Source organism: Triplophysa rosa, linkage group LG19 (assembly GCF_024868665.1).
Source record: "Triplophysa rosa linkage group LG19, Trosa_1v2, whole genome shotgun sequence".
Taxonomy (NCBI): domain Eukaryota; kingdom Metazoa; phylum Chordata; class Actinopteri; order Cypriniformes; family Nemacheilidae; genus Triplophysa; species Triplophysa rosa.
Genome location: NC_079908.1, coordinates 14,978,355 through 14,997,940, shown reverse-complemented (window position 1 = coordinate 14,997,940; position 19,586 = coordinate 14,978,355). Strand labels below are relative to the sequence as shown.

Here is a 19,586-nt window from a genome sequence, read left to right as displayed (position 1 = left end):
TGTTTTTGTTTTTCCCCCATCGCACAGCTGGATTCTCTCCAAAATAACCGGTTAAATCAAACCGGCTATACCAAAAAGTAAAAATAACATTGAGAAATAGCTTTGTGTTAGTAAAGGGAGGCTGTAAGCAGTGGGTTCAGCGTATTGGACTGTGTGTGTTTTGGTGTGTGTGTGTGGGTTGGCTCAGAGGAAGGCTCGTATCACCTCTGAGTTAAGAGAACAATTAGGCCGTATCAGAGCAGCGTGATGTTTACAGCAGGGCAAGAGAAGCGATAGCAACTATAATCCCTGTTTATCTGCTCTCCTGCACGGCCAAGTGTGTCCTCTGTTTGTTGTTGTTTCCTCTAAATACATTTTGTACAGTACACTAAAAATCTCACATTTTTATTCAAGAGCCTCATTAGTTTGCTTTTTGAGTGCCGTTTTCTTTTTTTGTGTTAATTTCCTGTTGTAACAGGAAGTTTATCAAAAAGTAGCCAATAGGTTGTAGCTGCATCACAGCCTTGGACCATCTTTAGGTTTTTTCTGGTTTGTTGCAGGTGGTTTTAGGTGTTTGGCCTTTAGACATACAGTCACGGAAAAAAATAAGAGACCATATCAAAAGTTTTTCTTGAATTTACTATTTATAGGTGTGTTTATAAAATCATTATTTAGGTCAAATGTATTATTAACAATATTTCCACCAAATTTCAGATAAAAATATTGTTTCTATTTGCATTTATTTGCAGAAAATGAAAACTGGTGAAAATAACAGAAAAGATGCTCTGTATTTTCTCAGACATCAAATACTGAAAAGAAAACAAGTTCATATTCACTTTTACGCAATACAACAGTAATATTTGTACATGTATTTAGGAAAACTTCAAAATATTTTTTTTATGTGATAACCTTGATTTTCATCACAGTTTTCATGTGTGTTGTCATGCGGTCAGTCTTTCACATTGCTGTTTGATGATTTTATGTCACTCCTGAGGTTTGATTTTGTTGAAATTCAACAGACACTGTACTGGAATGGCCACAATACATCTAGAAATGCTGATTAAATGAAAATTTGGAATGGTCTCTTAGTTTTTTTTCCGTGGCATTTACATAGACGCCACATTAAGTGCTTTTGGTGCTGCCTTATTTTCAAGGACTGGTTGAATTTTTCTGGATTAAAAGCACGATAATGTTTTCACAATAACATTTCCTCTCAACCAATTTCAATGTTTTAGGATCTACTCAGTACATTTTGTGTCAAGTTACATATAATCCTCAATAGTTAGTCATGAAAATATATTTATTGTTATACGAAATAGAAAAACGCTTGCTCGTCATGAATGAATTTGGCTTATTTTTCTTGGTTAATAATTGCGGAGACATCCCTAATGTGGCAGTAAATCAAATTTGTGAAAATAAGATACACGGTCAACTTTTCAATTTAATTCAATGTTTTATTTTTTGTTTGTCTTTCATTGTTGAATTATTGTGCTTTTTGATTCCAAGACTTTTAAAGCCCTGTTGTGACAAGAATGTCTCATTAAATTGCTCATGAGTGCAGTACACATGCAGTTCTGCTCTTGACTTATGTATCTTATGTAACCATACCTCTTGACAAAACATTAAGACTGTATCCTGCAAAATATTTACATTAAGCTTTATTTTATGTCTCTTGTTCCAGAGCATTACCTCCCAGGTAGGAAAGTAGTTTAAAAGTACAATGCCCACCGTGGCTATCCCAGCATGCAACACACCCGGCGTTTAGTCTCTGTGTGCTGACAGGTGAGTGTGTCTCCAGGGTGGGGTGTGAAGGAGCACCAGGCTCCTTCCTCAAACTGGGCCTCCTTCACCGGGCCGCTTTGTGTGCTTCTTGGCTCTACTCCTCGCACCGGCCGCCAGCACTCCCAGAGTCAGAGTAAACACATCAGCCAGCTCTATTTACTTCCATTGCTTACACAGCGTGCAACAGATTAGCCTGTTTATACAAACACACACACACACAAAAATGTCAGATTAATCCCTTGGCGGGGCCGGTCTCGCTGTGTTCTCACACACACACACACACACATCAACGATTTCCACACGCTAAATGCGCTCCATTCTGTATCCACAACAATAAACAACAGCTGCAGTTGAAGCAGTAATGACTACAGTAACACTAATGATAAGTATCAGAGAAGCGTAACATACTGTAAATATGTTGCTTGTTAGTCTGCAAATTCTGCCTCTCAGGGTGTCATCGAGGCCAAGGCGGCTGTTTGCTTGTCACCCCTCTGCTGTTTTTCACCGGCGAAGTCAAACTATCCAGAATAGCGTCTCTATTCTCTCCTGTTGGCAGATCTTATTTTTAGTGCCGGCATTAATTCAAGCTCCCGCTTTAAAGTTCCTCAGGAAGTCGCTGTGTTCCCCCTCCTCTTTACCTACGAATAGACCTGAGCTGATGATTTCTGTTTCATCTTCCCGTCAGAGCGCCCACAATCTGTGGGCTTCAAAAAAGCAGCCAAACATCTTTATGAATAATAGATTGTGTGTTGCTTCCCCCGAAAAAAGTCGCGACATATTTTAACGTATAAGTTGAAAGTCCCCAGCCGGTTTGTTTGGGTTTTTGTAGATGTTGTCAGGGGGGGTGGGAAATGACGGGGATTTTCCTTTAAAGTGGTGCGGATTGCCTTTCGGAACATAAGCGGAGAGATCACTAAAGTACGGAAAAGCTGATGTTAATGTGGTAGGATCAGTGACGTGCCTGCTGGGCTTCGTTCTGTTCCACATTTGCGCCAGTTCAGGTTTTGTGGATCTGTGGTGAATTGTTTTTACATCAGGCAAGATTTGAAAGGCTTTTTTCATTTTGGCAGTGTATGAAGGGGTGGTGTAGCCTAGTGGTTATTGAGCCGAGTTGGTAGGTAAAAGATTTTGGTTTAAACCTTTGATACGGAAATCCAAATTTGGCTAGGAACTGCCAATGCAAATAAAAAACAAAGATGAACGGACCTTATGTAGAGGTAGCTTGGACGCATTCAATTTTTAGAAAACGTTTGCTTCAAGTATGCCATTTATTCTTTATTATACATGAAATATATCATATCTGTGAAAACCTCGCATTTTTTGGTCATTTACCGTTTTCTACATAAAATCATCCTACATAACATAAAAAACATTCTGTGAAAATATAATCTTGATATCTTTATTACTGAGAAATTAATGGTTGAAATCAAACTTTGATGCTTGTTGTCTCAGAATTTGATTTCGAGACTTTAGCCTGGTGTCTCACATATATGAAAAAATGCAAATATACGTGCAATGTGCTTTATCCATTGGCAAGAACGTTTAATATACGTTTGAGTTTAATATATTTTGATATATCATATAAGATTGTGTATTATGTAATGTGTATATATATATTCATTCATTAGATGAGATGGAGCCATATGATGCAAAAATGTCTCTCTCATGGTCTCTGTCTTCCTCTCAGCGTGAAGGGATGAATTATAGAGATGAACAGCTGTTGTCAGCTCTGTGCTGCTCTGTTTCTGTTTTCCATTCATAATGCAGACACTTCTTTTGCATGCTGGTCTCTTACACTGACAGGACACCTCAGGACCAGCTCGGTTCAGACAGCGAGGAGAACCAGATGATCTGTTCCTGTAGATCAATAGAGTGGATGCCATATTTATTTTCAGATGAAGTCAATTAAGCTTGTAAGGAATCGAAGTGCATTCTTGTTTGCCATGGCGTCTTTGATTCGACATCAAGCATTTGCATGATTTTGCGAAATGCATTTACTTAAATAAAAGAAAACAAATCTACTCTTTTGTATTCTTTTGGTCTGCTTAAACAGCAAGAATACAGTCTGGATATCTTGAAGTCATTCATTGGATTCGTCCCATTATCATTAGAAATCATCTATGGCCTCTATGTATCTTGGCTCACTATGTATCGTGCATGCTCACTTCGTTCCTTGGTGGTGATGTAATGAGCCCGGAGCCCTGAGCAATAAGTGCATTGAATACAAATACTGTGGTTTAAGTGCCTGTCACAGCAGACCTGTGAAGCAGAGATCAGACGCTCTCGACCAAGCCATTCTAGCCATTCAACTCCTTTCAAGTTCACATATTAGTCATGCAGTCATCACACCAGCCGTCTCAACATGAGTGTTTATGTGTGTTGATGCGTGTGTGTGGTCCTTCAGTATCATGTGACAGAGCGCGAGGTCTAATGAGATCTGATTCTTTACCTTCTGTTTGACTCTCTGTCTTCATTACCCACACAGGACGCGTAGAGCGCCACCGTAGGCCAGCGTCAGGATCGCTTGGTTCTCTACAACCCCTATTTAGATGTCTGAAGCTGCCCCATTGGAGAACGGTGCCCTGAATATTGCCTGACGGGCAGCCACGTCTCTGCAGGGGGGAGACATAATAGGATGTGATGTCATACTCCAGGGCTTTTGTTTTGAATAAAAAAGAAAAATGAATATGTAATAATGCATTCAGGTATTTAAATATTGTCTAAAACTTCCCGTGGCACTGTAAACCACGCTTCTCTTTTTTTAAGTGCAATTTTCTCAAGTATAGATCTTTGTTGGATTTAATGTTTTTCTTCTGTGCAAAAACATACATACACAACAGTGTAGGTATACATTTTTCACGTCACATATTTGCTTCTGTGCCCGGTTTTCTGCGCGTGTGTAAACGGAACATAAAATCTTGCGTGATCCCCACCCCCAAACCTAACCATCCCGAAATGTCAAGCTGTTACTCACTTTTCTCCGACGCGCCCCGAGGGCCGAACGAGAGAGATAATGATACTGATTCGATCTGATTTATTTGCCGTTGGTAGCTGTCAGATGCCTATGAGCTGATCTGCCGTAGTGACTGCTGTGTATTGGCGCGGTTCGAAGCTTGGAGGGCTGCCACTTTGAACGTTGCCAGGACTGTTTTCAGCAGTCTTACCTGCTCTTATCTAATCTTGCGAACATCTTCATGTGGTGTGCTTCAGGTAGCACCCTCATGACTTGGATGGTGTTTTGTAAAACATGTTTTTGTTCCCAGCCAAACAGGTCGCGAGGTAGAAACACAATAGGAAACAGAAAGATCGTGTGTGTATTTATGAGAGAGGGGAAAAAGAGACCGATGTTAACAGATTCATGGCAGAATTTACTGCATGATCATTTTTGAGATTTTGCATATTTGTATCATATCTGTACAGTCTTGCTTGATTTGATTAGTTTAGGAGTGTGTGACTGTATACAATAATGTGCTTTAATTTAATATAGTGCGTTTAAAACACGGGACTTGCTCTTTTTCTCTCTCTCTGTCCTGTTTTCCACCAGCTGTGCCCCTCTCTAGGGTGGATTAAATAAGAACCCTTTTATCCCTCTGTAATCCTGATCTGGCAACTCTAGCTTTCACCGATAGGAACACACCACCGACTGGCAACAAAGTATATACACACACACACACCACAAAGAAGAGGCTGTGGACATGTGCCGTTCATTATAATGCACATGGCGTAAAGACTTAAATGGGTAGTTGACAAATAAACCAATGAAGATAAATATCTCTTATGCTATTTTATATTACAAATATTAATATTAATCATGTAAAATAATATATCATTAACAGTTTGTTTTCTACAAATACTATACAAATATTTTCATATTGGCCGTGTTATTGTCTTTTGGGGTTCTGATATATGGGCAAACCAGAGTAACTTCCAAACCAGAATGGACATCGATGTCTTTTTCAGCTTACTCTGGATCAGCTGTAGGCTGACAGATTGGCATCAAAGTGTTGCTGAAAGAGTCAACCCTCTCTAGGGTGACAGGGGTGTGCAGCAGTTTAAGAGAAAACCCTCATTAGATGGAATAATAATTGCATTACACTTCCGTGTGATACGAATACGGCGTTCCTGTTTATGTGACACCATGACATTAGCAAATTAATTAATGGCTGTTTTTTTGGCAACCCGTGGGTGTGAATGTGTGTTTGTGCGCCGACAGAAGCGTCTCGCCCCGCTGGGGCTGATTTGAGGGTGTTTGCAGGAAGGGCTCAGGAGGAGGGCAGGATGCAGGGGAAGTGTTTGGCGTGGTGGATATTAGCAGGCAAGCAGGCAGCCGCTAGCATACCCGCTGACAAGCCTACCACCCCCTCCTTTTCCCACTCCTTATATACTGCATCCGTCCTCTCGAGTGCCTTTTGGCCTGGAATTCATCAGCAGACACTGTGAAGTGACATCAGGCAAGTGGAGACACAGAGCTGCTGGAAAACACAGACTGGACACGCTGTTTTTCTCAACTGTCACCTAATTGAGTAATGCATCATCCTTATTCTGTGCAGCCTCCTTATGAAACAAGCCTGTTGTGAGTCTTGGTGGTTGCGTAATGGTGGTAAATCCTGAAATGTATGAAGGTTTTGCAGGTTTTTGGTATGTTCTTTGTTTCATTGTTTTTAGTGGATGTTGAACAGACCTGTGAATCGGCACCTGAGGATTCGTAGACATCTGAGGCATTTATTTGGGACATAGAGTAGAGTTGTACCTACAGCTCAAATTGTTGTGATTTTGTCATTTTTATTAATTAAAGGTTAAAATAAATGGATAATTAAAACAAAAACTGTGCTACAATGAGTAACAGGCTTGCAGTTTCGGTTCAAAGTTAACAGTGGTGGTCTTAACTAGTTTTGGAATTTGTAGTGATTGAAACACTTAATTGTAATAACTAACTGTTTGATTATTGTTTGATTAATTTGTTGTGTTAATGTCTATCTACTTAAATTCGGGATTCATTTTGTGTTTGTTATGTAGGCATAGTTGTTTCAACAAAAAAGGGTTATTTATTTTGGGTAAATCAACACAGAAAGTGTTCATATTTGATCCAAACCCAAAATGTTGGTTTGTTTTTAACGACTGGGTTTGTCCATTTTTTATCTAACCTTGGGTTAAAAATGTCTCCGCATTTTTTGAGTGTCTTTGGAAAGTGATGTGAAAGTAAATTGAATACATTTTGCTCTGAAAAAAATAATGAGCGACGAATCAAGCGTCATGCAAAACGTGTCCACTCGTGTGTTTAGAGCTGTTTTAAATGACCCAACAGCTCTGTCAGAAACATGATTTACTGTAATGAAATAAAGGGAGATTCAAAGAGAGAAAGCTTGAGGCTTAAGAAAGAAAGAAAGAAAGAAAGAAAGAAAGAAAGAAAGAAAGAAAGAAAGAAAGAAAGAAAGAAAGAAAGAAAGAAAGAAAGAAAGAAAGAAAGAAAGAAAGAAAGAAAGAAAGAAAGAAAGAAAGAAAGAAAGAAAGAAAGAAAGAAAGAAAGAGGTAGATCAGAGGTGTGTGGAAGAAGTGTGCGCTATGTGAAAGTAAGCCAAGTACAAGGAGAGAGCTGCAAGGTTAAGGAGAGGGAAAGTAAGCATTCATGGACACAGAAAATATGGCCCTGTCACCCGTGCAGGACTGACATATAGACCCTCATCGTCTTTGGGTGACAGCTGACAGTGTGACGGACGGGTTCAAGGCAAATGAGAGAGCGACAAATGGTGCGAGGAAAGAGGACGGAGTGAAATTGTGTGGAAGAAGGAAATGAGAATCTGCTACCTAATCAAAAAGCATCCTTAAGGCTGTTGACCTTGTATCGCTCTCTCTTTTCTTAATGCATTCTCAAACCTCATAAACAGTGAATGATTAATAATCACAGTGAAGGTTTCTCTCTCAAAATAATCTGACAGTGTGCAAAGTTTGTCACTTGAAAAGGTCACATCAGGTCACCTTTTCAATCTGACTCAGTTTCTTCTTGCCATCTTAGAGCAGCATTTGTGAATTTTTAAACCAAAAATCTTATCGTAAAGCTATATGAATAGTTAGAAGTGACCACTTTCTTAACGTCTTCCTCTCTCACCCACAGACTCCGGACCAATGACGTCCTCCCCTCTCAGCTCACCCACATCCCACCGGGGGATGCACCCGTCTTTGCTGAGCCCGACTACTTTAGGCCACTCGGGGTCCCTGCATTCTCCCCATAGCACTCTGAGCTCACCCATGAATGGCCTGGGTTCTCCTTTCTCTGTTATCAGCTCGCCCATGGGGCCACATTCAATGGGCTCACCAGGGATGGGCTACGGCCCCAGTGTCAGTCCACAGGTAAGGCCACACTCTGAGACACTCACTTTTGTGGGTGTGCCTTTTTTATAAATGAGCTTTTTATTGATTTAGAAATTTTGTTTTATTTTTAACACGAAGTTTGAAATTTATTTATTTATTTCAAGGTGCCAGGTTTAGCCCAAATTGGCCAATTTTCATCTGTAGTCCCTACACTCTTAATTTGAATTTAAGTGTTTTTTTATTCGCTTGACCAATATATTACATACAAGCCAAAGCATTTACATACAAATGTAAAAAATAAAAACAAAAATAGTGCAAAATGTTAATCTAGTAAAGGGGGATTAAGACTAAATGCTATTGGTAGGTAAACACCCACAGACGCTTGCTCTTTCTCTTTCCAATAATCTTGTCTTTTGTTACATAAATAGGGCTGCATATTTCTTTGTCATTTAAAAAAGGCTCACAATTAAGACATCAAAGCTGGCCATGTCCTAGTTTTCTTTAAAACCAGAAAGAGTAAAACGGTCACTCGTGATTGTATGCGAGGGAAAAAATGGCATTTTTCTGTTATATACAGTATGCGGGGACAGCGTCCATTCTGTGGTGGCATTTAAAGTGATAGTTTACCCAAAAAAGACAATTCTATCATCACTTTCTTCTGCAGAACATAAAAGAAGATATTTTGAAGAATGTTGGTAACCGAACAACAACGGTACCTAGGGCTGTCACGATTATGAAATTTGGCTGACGATTAATTGTCTAATAAATCATTGCGATTATGACGATTAATTGTCTGTTTTAGAGCTTTGACTTTTAATTCTCATACATTTTTTATTCAGCTTTGAAACGACCATATTGTTCTGAATATAAAGACTATGTTCTTTTTCTTGGAAATACATAGGAAAAAATTGGGTCATCATACTGAAGGTTTAGGCTTTTACCTGTCAATAATACAACCGCCAAATACTTGTAAATTAAGTAAATTGATCAGGAGTGAATTGAAGCCACCATTAAAATACTATCAGTCATAGAAAAGCTTCTAGTCTGTTTTTTCTCACTTGCAAGACTACAATAAAAGTTTACTTCTATGTTGATGAGATTTTGGTAGATAATATACTGAAATAATATTAAATTGTACTGCAGGTTATTTTTATGGTATATGCTTAAGTTTTTTTTTTAAGTGATTGTGTTGTGGTGGTACATTTTACAAGTATTACCATGCTTTAGTTACAATATATACACTATAATATGCAATATGCAGATGCAGTACAGCTCCCCTAGTGTCTTCTATAGAGATGTGCAATAATTGCGATGTTCTGAAACCATCTCGATGAGGTCAAACACGATTATTTAATAATCGTGACAGCTCTAACGGTACCCATTGACTTCTATTGTATAGACACAATGCCGTTGTTCGGTTACCAATATTCTTCAAAATTATCTTCTTGTGTGTTCTGCAAACTAAAGAAGGTCATAATGTTTGAAATGACATGGGTGAGTAAATGATGCCAGAATTTTCATTTTTGGTTGAACTATCCCTTTAAAGTTTAGATTGACCACTACAGACCTACAGTATTTTTTGAATAGTGGTCTATTGGTTTTTATATTACTCATTTGTTCAGACTGTACATAAATTTGTTTTTCAAATCTGATCTTTAAAACTTTGCATGCTCAAAAAAAACTTTGTTCCTCAAAGTGTACGTCTCCACTCCCTCTCTGTCTCTCTCGCTCCGTCTTTTCTTCTCACTTTTTTGGGCTGCTGGGTAAGGGTGGTAGTCATGAGGTTCAGAGGCCTGTCTGATGGAAGGGGATTTGAGTCACACGGCATTTGTCACTTACGTTTAGCGCTCGGTTGACTGCCTGTTTTCAGGCCCAGCAGGGTGGAACAGGGTTGTGACTCGGTCCCTCTGTAGTTAACCTCTGAGGATCCGGAAAACAGACCACCCTCACGCCTGCCCAAAACACTTAGGCTTGTAGACTTACACAGCGATCAGATTTTTTTTAAATGTTCATTTGCGTACACATTTAAATTAACCATGTAGATAGATATTTACAGACAGTGCAACTGTTATTTTATTGCAGTATTATTTTTATAGTGTTATATGACAGGAATGATTTACTTGTTTTTCTCTCGCATATACTGTACATAGTTTTTACTACATTTTTAACCCAAAAGGATTTTTTCAGTTTTCACAAAGTTTTGCCTTCAGTCATATATTCAGTTGTATTGTTGGTTTCAAATTGTATAGACGGTTTCAAGGGAACAACATTAACAAACGTTACTGCGTATGTGCGCTTTGTGGCCCAAACATAACTTCCAGTACACATCCGCAAAGAATAGAGTCCCTGTAGTCGATTATTTCTGATAACAAGCAAAATAAATAACAAGTAAATTACATTAGCTAGCCGGTTAAAAGTATGTCTAGCCCCAGTATTATAAGTAGAAGAATCGTGACCTGGCTAAACTTAAATGCAACAAAGTTACACGACCCATTCAACAAATTCTTTCTTTAATCAAATTAACCTACAATAAAATTCAACAAATTGTTTATTTTAGACAATTATACAATGAAATAGTAATATAAATGAATAATAATTTAAATTAAATATAAATAGTTATATTATTAGCCACTAGCCAGACCGATTAACAAACACAGACCGAAAGTGTGTCTGATGAAACAGTCTTTAATAAGTCGCTTGGTTATCTTCTCTCATTCATTCTGTAATTATTGCACATGTGTATCTTTTGACATGCTTAAAATCTTTCCTCTTCAAAGTCTCCTATTTGTTTATGTATTGTAATATTTAATGACTTTTATTCTATTTCATCATTTCTCCTAGTGGCATGGTGACTGAGTGCAAAACAATAGTTTTTTTATTTTGTCTGGTTTATAGTGTATGTGTGTGTGTTTAGTCTGGCAGATTTTGTTGTGTGCAATTTCACATGATAACAGCATGTACCTCTTTAAACAGCCACACATAGAGCTAGAAAACCTGTACAATGCCCTTTTGTTTTGACGTTCAGTCACTTTTGTGGATTTTCCTGATTCTTCTGAAATGATCTGATTACCTTTGCCTAGTGAGGATTGCCCTACTCACACCAACACTGTCATATATTCAATCATATGCAGATTAAATATAAATGATCTAAACCTATTTATTGAATTCAGTCATTGCGTGTGACTCCTCAGTCCATGTGCTCCTTCATTCACAAACAACAAAGAAATCATTTCAAGTGAGCTGAAGGGTTTAACCAGCTACTTTCACACACTGTCTGTGAGGTTTAAACACATGTCTGAACTTGATTTGAAGCTTTTACACACTCACCATGAAGTATGTTGTGGCCACTCATTGAAGGAAGTTTGACGTGCTGCATGGTACTAATAATAGTCTTTGTGGTCGGCACAGATTGCATGAGTAAGCATGAGGTTGTTGTAAAAATTCTGGAGGTGATTGATTTAAATGTGTAATGGTATAACTTTGGTAGCAGAAATAAAGTTATTCTGTAGTTGTCTCTAAGATTAAAAAACCAGCAAGAGAAAAAGTGCCTGATTCATGACCCCTGTGATGTCACCTGTGAATCTGTGTCCGAGTCGTGACCCTACGCTCAGTCAGATGCTTTTTTGAAGCCATGGTTGTTTAGCGTTTGGAAAATGTAAACATTTATAATATGCTTAAAGTGATAGTTCACCCAAAAAATGAACATTCTGTCATCATTTACTCACCCTCTTGTCATTTCAAACCTTTGTGATGTTCTTTCTGCCAACTTTTGAAGAAAGTTGGTAACCGAACAGCACTGGAGCCCATTCACTTCTATTGTATGGACACAAAACCAATGCAAGTTAATGGGGTCCAGTTAACAACATTTTGCAAGATATCTTCTTTTGTGTTCTGTGGAAGGAAGAAAGTCATACAGGTAAATTACAGATTTTTTGGGGGGGGGTGAACTATCCCTTTAACATGCATGGCCTAATAACTCCAAAGCTGTTTAAAAAAATTAAGAAATCAAATATGAGATATCTTAAAAATATGTTAAAATAACATACACGTGAGGAAAAATTGCACCTCTGAGTTTTACAGTTATCAGAGAACCCAAGAGTCTTTTCAGGGAAGTATTTTCTCAGCTCTGTGAAGCCGGGGGGGTTGAATCCAAACTCTGGCCTTGACTGAGATGCTTTCAGAGGGCCTCTAATGAGGAAAATGTGTCTCCTTTGTTATTTCACATTCAGATGTGATCTCAAGATTTGTGGGAAGAAAGAACTAAAGTAAGGATCGAATGATCACGTTTCAACAGCATCACTTTCAGATGTAGTCTGTTAACCCGTTCACTGCCGGTATAATATCTTGCAGCTTTCTTCACAGAAAAACACCGTAAACAAACGAGATCTATATTTTCTGAAGACGATTGTGAAGTGTTGCTTGTCTATAAATATTATAAACTTGGAAAACAGGCGTTTTGGTTGGTTTACTGGTGTTTTACTATGTAGTTGCTAAAATGTACTGGGTTTTTAGTGCATTGCTAGGTGGTTGCTAGCTTGTTTTGGATGGTTGCTAGGCCGTAGCAAAGATATTAATATTAACAAGATACGTCACTGCCATTGAAATGAACGGGGAGGAACGCAAATTTCATCATCGCCACCCTAGCGAAGCTTTGCGCGTGAGTAGTATCTACAGCAACATGCAAAATAAGGTTTTTATGCGCAGTTTGATCATGGGAAACAAACGTTATGGTAAAGTTTGTCATTTTTAAGTTTTGTTTTTAAATATTGTTTTGTTTGGCCCTACAATGCATTTGCAGTATGGCTCAGTCTCCAAAATGATAAGCTCCTATTAAAGAAATGATTTATGACTGTATCTTTTGACTGTTCTTAAAGCAATAGTTCACCCAAAACTGAAAATTCTGTCATTTACTCAACCTGAAGTTGTTCCAAACATGTATATTTTTTCTTACTATGGCAGTTAATAGTGCTCCAGAACTGTTTGGTTACAAATGTTCTTCCAAATATCTTTCATACAGATTCATACAGATTTCTAACAACTTGAGGGTGAGTAAATGACAGAATATTCCGTTTTGGGTGAACTCTATTCCTTTAATACATGTGCGTACCAAAGTGCACAAAAGCCATGAAATCATCCCTCTTAAAACGAGTTTATGTCTCTAGAACTCTATTCAGCACAGCAGAACCGAACTGCTCTGAAGGCTAAAACACAATCCACATTCATCATTTCTGATTGGTTGAGAGACGATTTTTAAAAACGGTTGTTTCAAATGTTCTCAAAGGGAATTGCAGGGGATTTTCTAAAGAGGCAGAAAAGGGGATTTCGGTGTTGGTGAACAAAAGACATGTTTGCTCAATATGGAGAGACCCACAATGCACATTTGCTTTTACTCACACTCTCTGTATTCACAGTGGCTGTAAAGTGTGATAAGAGCTACAGATTTTGCCTACCAATTGCTTCCCCTTCAACCTTGATGCTCAATACACAACATCCGTCTTGCTCAAAGCTGACAATCTGTTTCTCCACTAAAACCTTGAAATTAGTACAGGAATTATCAGACGAGCTCAAGGACAGAGCTCTTCACGTATTGAATGGTTTTGAATGCTTGCATTTTGCTTTTGTGAAGTGGGATTCTTTTAAAAACGCCTGTCCTCTAAACTACTCTAGGGAAGTGTTTTGGTGTCTTCTGCGGGGCAATGAACTTTAAAGGGTTGCCAAATATAATTGGGTTTAATTGCTGGGGTTGCCAGGTCATTATAGTGTTAGTTGTTTCGATTTGATTGCAATGTCCAATAATAGGCAGCGAAACATGTGACCCGACAGGTCATTTCTGACAGCAGTTTCCCTCCAGCAGTGTCACAATGACCCCGGTTTTAAAATTCTGTATCCTCGGGCTGATTTTGATGCATGCGTATAAACAATAACAAATACTAACCAAATCGAATTCTTTGACCAATCTCCACGTGTCAGTAGCGGTTCAACAATACAAGCACATGGCGGTTGTTGCAAACACAGAAGCCTCAGTGATCTGATTAAGCACACTGTCAGAGATTAGTGAGAGCTGCATCCTGACAGCTGTTTCTGCTCCAGGCAATTATTCTACCATACAACATTTCTTCAGAGGAAACGGCTCTACGGTCATAATCTGTCTTGGCCCAGAACTGTCTACCAAAGCACAGACATCATGCACGGTACAGCGAGTCACAGGAGCCAGACTGAGCAGAACAGCGGATAAAAGATCTTCCTCTCTTTCATTGGCTGTGAGGATGGTGGTAATTGGCTTCAGTTCCTCTCGTGCTGTCGAGGTGTGTAGGTATTGATTAGGAGAGGGTTTGGTGGCATGTTTGCTTTGGAAAGGAATGACACTTAGAAACGGATGTATCATCCGTCTTACACATGCATGTGGTGAGGGACAGGTTCTGAAGAATGTGAAGAAGGCTGTGTACACATAAACATCATCAATCCTAAAAGGTGCATATCTGTCAGAATTCCAGAAATGCCATATACATTAGGATACATTTTTTGAAATGAGATCTATACATAATCTGAAAGCTGAATAAATAAGCTTTCCATTGATGCATCGGTTGTTAGGACAGGATAATATTTGGCCAAGATACAACTATTTGAATATTTGGAGTCTGATGGTGCAAAAATCTAAATATAGAGAAAAAAGCCTTGAAGTTGTCCATCAGAGGTGCTGTAGCAGGCCGTTGCTAAGAAGACACAGGTTTGTTTTAACGGTGTCTATGAGCTTACCATTGTAATGAGGTTGTGGAGAGTAGATGAACCAGAAAGTAGAAATTCTAAGCTTTACATACATAGCAAACTTGAGTGGGTAATTCCCAAAGAGCGGGCAGCAGCGAGTGAGGTTTGTAGGCATGTTTCCGGCCCTTTTTGATATATTTAGGTAGGAAATTTACAAAAATCTTCATGAAACACGATCTTTACGTAATATCTTAATGATTTTTGGCATAAAAGAAAAATCTGTAATTTTGACCCATATAATGTATTTTTGTCTATACTTGTGCTACTTATTATGGTTATTATGGTGGTCCAGGGTCACATATACATACTGTATGCACAGCTGCACGAAAAAATAAGAGACCACTCCAAAATTATAGTCAGTTTTTCTAAATGTACTATTTATAGATGTGTTTAAGTGAAATGTAAAAAAGTTACATTTTTGATTCATTCAATGAACTGTTGCTAAAATGTCTCCCAAATTCAAAACATTTTTTATGCACATTTATTTGCAGAAAATTGAAATGGGACAAAGTGGTCAAAATAATAAAAAAAGTTATTTTTATTTTCATTTTAAAGCAAAAATACAGTTTTTACATGTATTAGAAACCGTTCCAAAATGAATGTTTGATTGAGTGCTTGATTATTATTCACAGCTTTCATGCGTCTTGGCATTCACTTCGTTTTTTATAACTTAGTTTTGCAAATAACACTTAAACGTGCTTGTCAACTTTGACAACACGGTATTTAATCATTTAAAAAGTACAGTGTACTTCACTGAGGGACTCGAATGAGACTGTCACTGGCCTTTATGGCTGATACCAAACAGGACCGTCTTACTGCTGCTGACAGCCGTATCCACAGGGCCGACTCCGTCTCACAGCACATTGATAGCACCCTTCATTAGGTCACACTCAGGGTGAGTAATGGGCATGAAGGATGGAAGGTCAGATGTCGAGTGGGTTATCAGGGAGAGAGGATCGGCCCGGTGCCCTGCAGTGGTTCGAGATAAGGATAATGTCATTGTTATCAGTGAAGCTTTTCCATGCGGTGATGTACGCATCCCATCCCGTCTTGGATTGGGATTGGAGTTTGTTGTGACAACAGGGGACATGGCCTTTGGGTGTAAGGTTTAACCAAACTCATGTCTTTCTGCTATAGCGATTTATACACATGTGTGGAACAATAAATTGGTTTAGGCCCGGTTTCACAGACAAGGCTTAAGGCTAGTCCCAGACTAAAATGAATGTGTGACCTGTCTTAACTCAATATAACTTGCCCAGAAATATCTTAAAATATATCTGTGCCATTGTTTCGTCTCAAGATGCACATCGGTAACGTATTCTGCTAAGGCATTTTCATAAAAGCGTCATAAATATCTTAATTCAACTAGGCATAGTCCTGGCTTAAGATAAGCTGTGTCTGTGAAACCGGGCCTTAGAGTTTTAAGTTGAATAGCCAATATATGCAAGATTTATTTTAATTTGAAAACTCATCAGTCAAATTTTGCATTCACATTATACCTACAACTACATGAAAGATACTTAACTTTGGTGACTTCAAAATGTATAATATTTCTTGTTTGTAATTTTATTTTGAATGAGTGCGTTTCAGTTCACTGCAGTGTGAGAATGAGAGAAGTGAACGTGTGCTAAAGGTTGGCACTGCAGGATTTCAATTACCCTTTGAAGTGTCCTTTTGAGAGAAGATGGTTTTTCGGCTTGGCAGGATCAGCTAAGCTCTCCTAAGGTCCCAGATTTACGTTCTTAGTCTCTGTGTTTATAAAAAACGATATTTGGAATGATGTACATCGACTTCACTCTGCCAAGTATTCATTTACCTGTATCGCATCACATCAAATGTATCCATTATTGAGTAATATATGTCTCCCTGTGCTACGTTAAAGATGTCAAAGGATAACATATAGCCTGAATGTACTTCAACCGAGAGCACACACTGAGTTTCTTCCAGGACGCAGCGCTGTGTTATTTCTGAAGATGGGAGATTTTGAACCTTGACTATATTGCAGGTCCACATCGGCAAGACTTTCTGAGATTTTGATAAGGGGCTTGGAGGATCTAAGAATACTTTTAATTGATCAATGTTTTGCTATAGTGTCATGTGAATATGAATGTTGGAAACGTAAGATAATGCAACTAATGTTAAAGGACCAGTGTATGACATTTAAGGGCATCTAGTGGTGAGGTTGCGAATTACACTCCACCCCTCCCCCCTCCATTTTGAAGCACTATGGTGGCTGACGCAGGTCTAGGATGTCATCACATCACACCGAAGTGGATACCGTATTTACGAAATGCGCTCTGGAGAGCAGTTTGTCCCGTTAGGGCTACTGTAGAAACAACATGTCGAATTCCATGTAAGGGGACCTGCGGTGTATGTAGATAGAAATAGCTCATTCTAAGGTAAAAAAACCCACAATGCTTCATTATGTGAGGTCGTTATACATCTCTGAACACATAGTTATGTATATTATATTGCATTTCTGTCGATAGATCCTCCAAAAAAAAAACATTGGACCTTTAACATAGGAAGAGTTAATTTGCACAAACAGATAATCAACAGTAATCAATTTTTGAAAATGGGGTTAAGTAATAACTAAAAAAATGCAGGTAACTAACACAATAAAACACAATAAAAATTTGATAATACAAAAAACATGATTTTTGAGTGAGAGTCTTTGCAAATGAACTCTTCAAATACAACCTTATTGTAAGGTGTATATTAATAAAATTCAAACTGTTCCTTTATATTAAATATCCAATCCCAAAACAGACTCACAGAATGATCTCCTGACCCCTGCTAGCAGTCAGATCAGCAGCTTGCACCCCCCCCCAACACACACAGTGCAAATGTTATAGCACGGCCGGCTGGTCATGCCCTTTTTACTGGGGGCAACCGCCTTGACACCCTACCCTACTCATGTATGGGCGAGAGGATTATTCTATTTACAGTCACAGAACTGAGACCTTTTAATCCCTCCATAACACACACACACTATGCCGCGAGACTTTGGTCAGATTGGGTTGCGTGTTGAAAATAGCCGTACTGAGATCCTCAGACAGAGAAAATCAAGACTTTCCCAGTTGCAGTGAAACAGATGAACAGAAGGTATGAAATGGAGACAAACGGGCTGGTTTTAGAGCGTCTGTCCGGCGAAACAGCTGCTTTTGCATGTGTGTGCACATGTTGCGTGCGAGGGACTATTTGTGGGTGGGTAACGTGAGCATGTTTAAGGTGCTTTTGGGAAACTTGGAGACAGAAACAAAAATGTTTTCTTTGTCATAAACTGACAGCCTCAGAATGAGGTATGGCATGTGTAATTTACTGCCACGCCTCTTCTTTTCTCCGCTTGTTCAAGGCTGGTGCGTCGTCATTTTAGCAGCAGGCCTGCAGCCTGGGTTTTCTTCAGTGTTTCTCAAGGACAATGGCCATTTTTGACATCATAGATCAAACATAGTGGAATACAGGAGCACAACTTGTTTTGATGGGAGAAAACTAATTGTAATAATGGATAAAAACGTGTAAAGATGTGCTTTGAAGGTTTTGCTTGCCTTTCTTTGTGTATGTTTATGTCCATCCAGCTTTTTTAAGCTTGTTTAGACTTAGCAGTAGTCTTTTACGAGCATGTTATGGTCATTAGAGTACCGGGCATGTGTGCACCAAGGGGGCGTGTGCAGGCATGTGTGAGGCCATGCACGTGGTCTTGGAATGACAGAATTGCATGTAAAATAACAGCTATGCTTTGAAAATAGAAAGTTCACAAATAGAAAACAACAGGTATGCCAGGAACATCTCCATACAAGCTAAAATTAATCTCATGTTTATGTCAGCAATGGGGGCCACTTTGTTTTTAAAAGTGGTCGGGACACTCAGAGTATTCACAGTGTCATGTAAATAATACTGGGAATAACATTTTCAATAGCATGTTGGTTGCAAGAAGGTGCAGATTGTAACCTTAAAGTGATAGTTCACCCCAAAATGAAATATTTGGGAGAGAATGAACTTTTTAGACGCAAGACATAGACAGCCCATACAATAGAACAGAAGTGAATACATACAATAGAAGTGAATGGGTACTGCTGCTGTTTGGTTACCAACATTCTTCAAAATATCTTCTCTTGTGTTCTGCAGAATAAAGAAAGTCATACAGGTTTGAAATGACAAGAGGGTGAGTAAATGACAGAATATTCATTTTTTGGGTGAACTATCACGAAAGTATGTTTTGAGTTTACTATTAAAACAAATCTAATGCAGTTTGTTACTGGGTGTGTATCGGTATAAACTGCTAGTATTTTCAGATTTTTTTAAACATAGAATGATAAAGTGTACTTCTGAGAGGCATGTGGAAAACAACCACTGGACGCGGTGAAACATGAAAAATTGTTAATTTCAGATTATTACAATGTATTAGATATATCAATGCCACATGCTATTTTTGTGATTTTCAAACTTACATAAACTTTCATAAAAAGGACAAAATCAGCCATGAAAAATGTGATGCCTGCCATAATATCTGACTCTACATCTCGACAATAGTCATGTGATCAGTGACTTCAGACCTGTTTTAACTGTGGCTTTGAGCCGTGTGTTGTTTAGGTCGGGCAACAGTCATCTGTCTGGTTACATGACTCTCCACAACAGTCCAGCAAGTTTGTCGATCCCATACTCGTATAAACACAAATCCTTGGTGTGTAGAGCAAACTGACATGCTTTTTTTTCCTAAATAGTCTTTATCAAGCCCCACCCACTAGTCG

At 38.6% G+C, this 19,586-nt stretch overlaps 1 protein-coding gene across 2 annotated transcripts in view; it reads left to right on the top strand.

Moving 5' to 3' along the window:
* rxraa (retinoid X receptor, alpha a) overlaps positions 1-19,586 on the top strand; it is a 68,001-nt gene that overhangs the window by 26,119 nt on the left and 22,296 nt on the right. For both annotated transcript variants that reach the window (XM_057360133.1, XM_057360130.1), the window contains exon 2: positions 7,874-8,109. In XM_057360133.1, the coding sequence (XP_057216116.1) occupies positions 7,874-8,109 (236 nt within the window). The remainder of the gene's footprint in view (positions 1-7,873; positions 8,110-19,586) is intronic.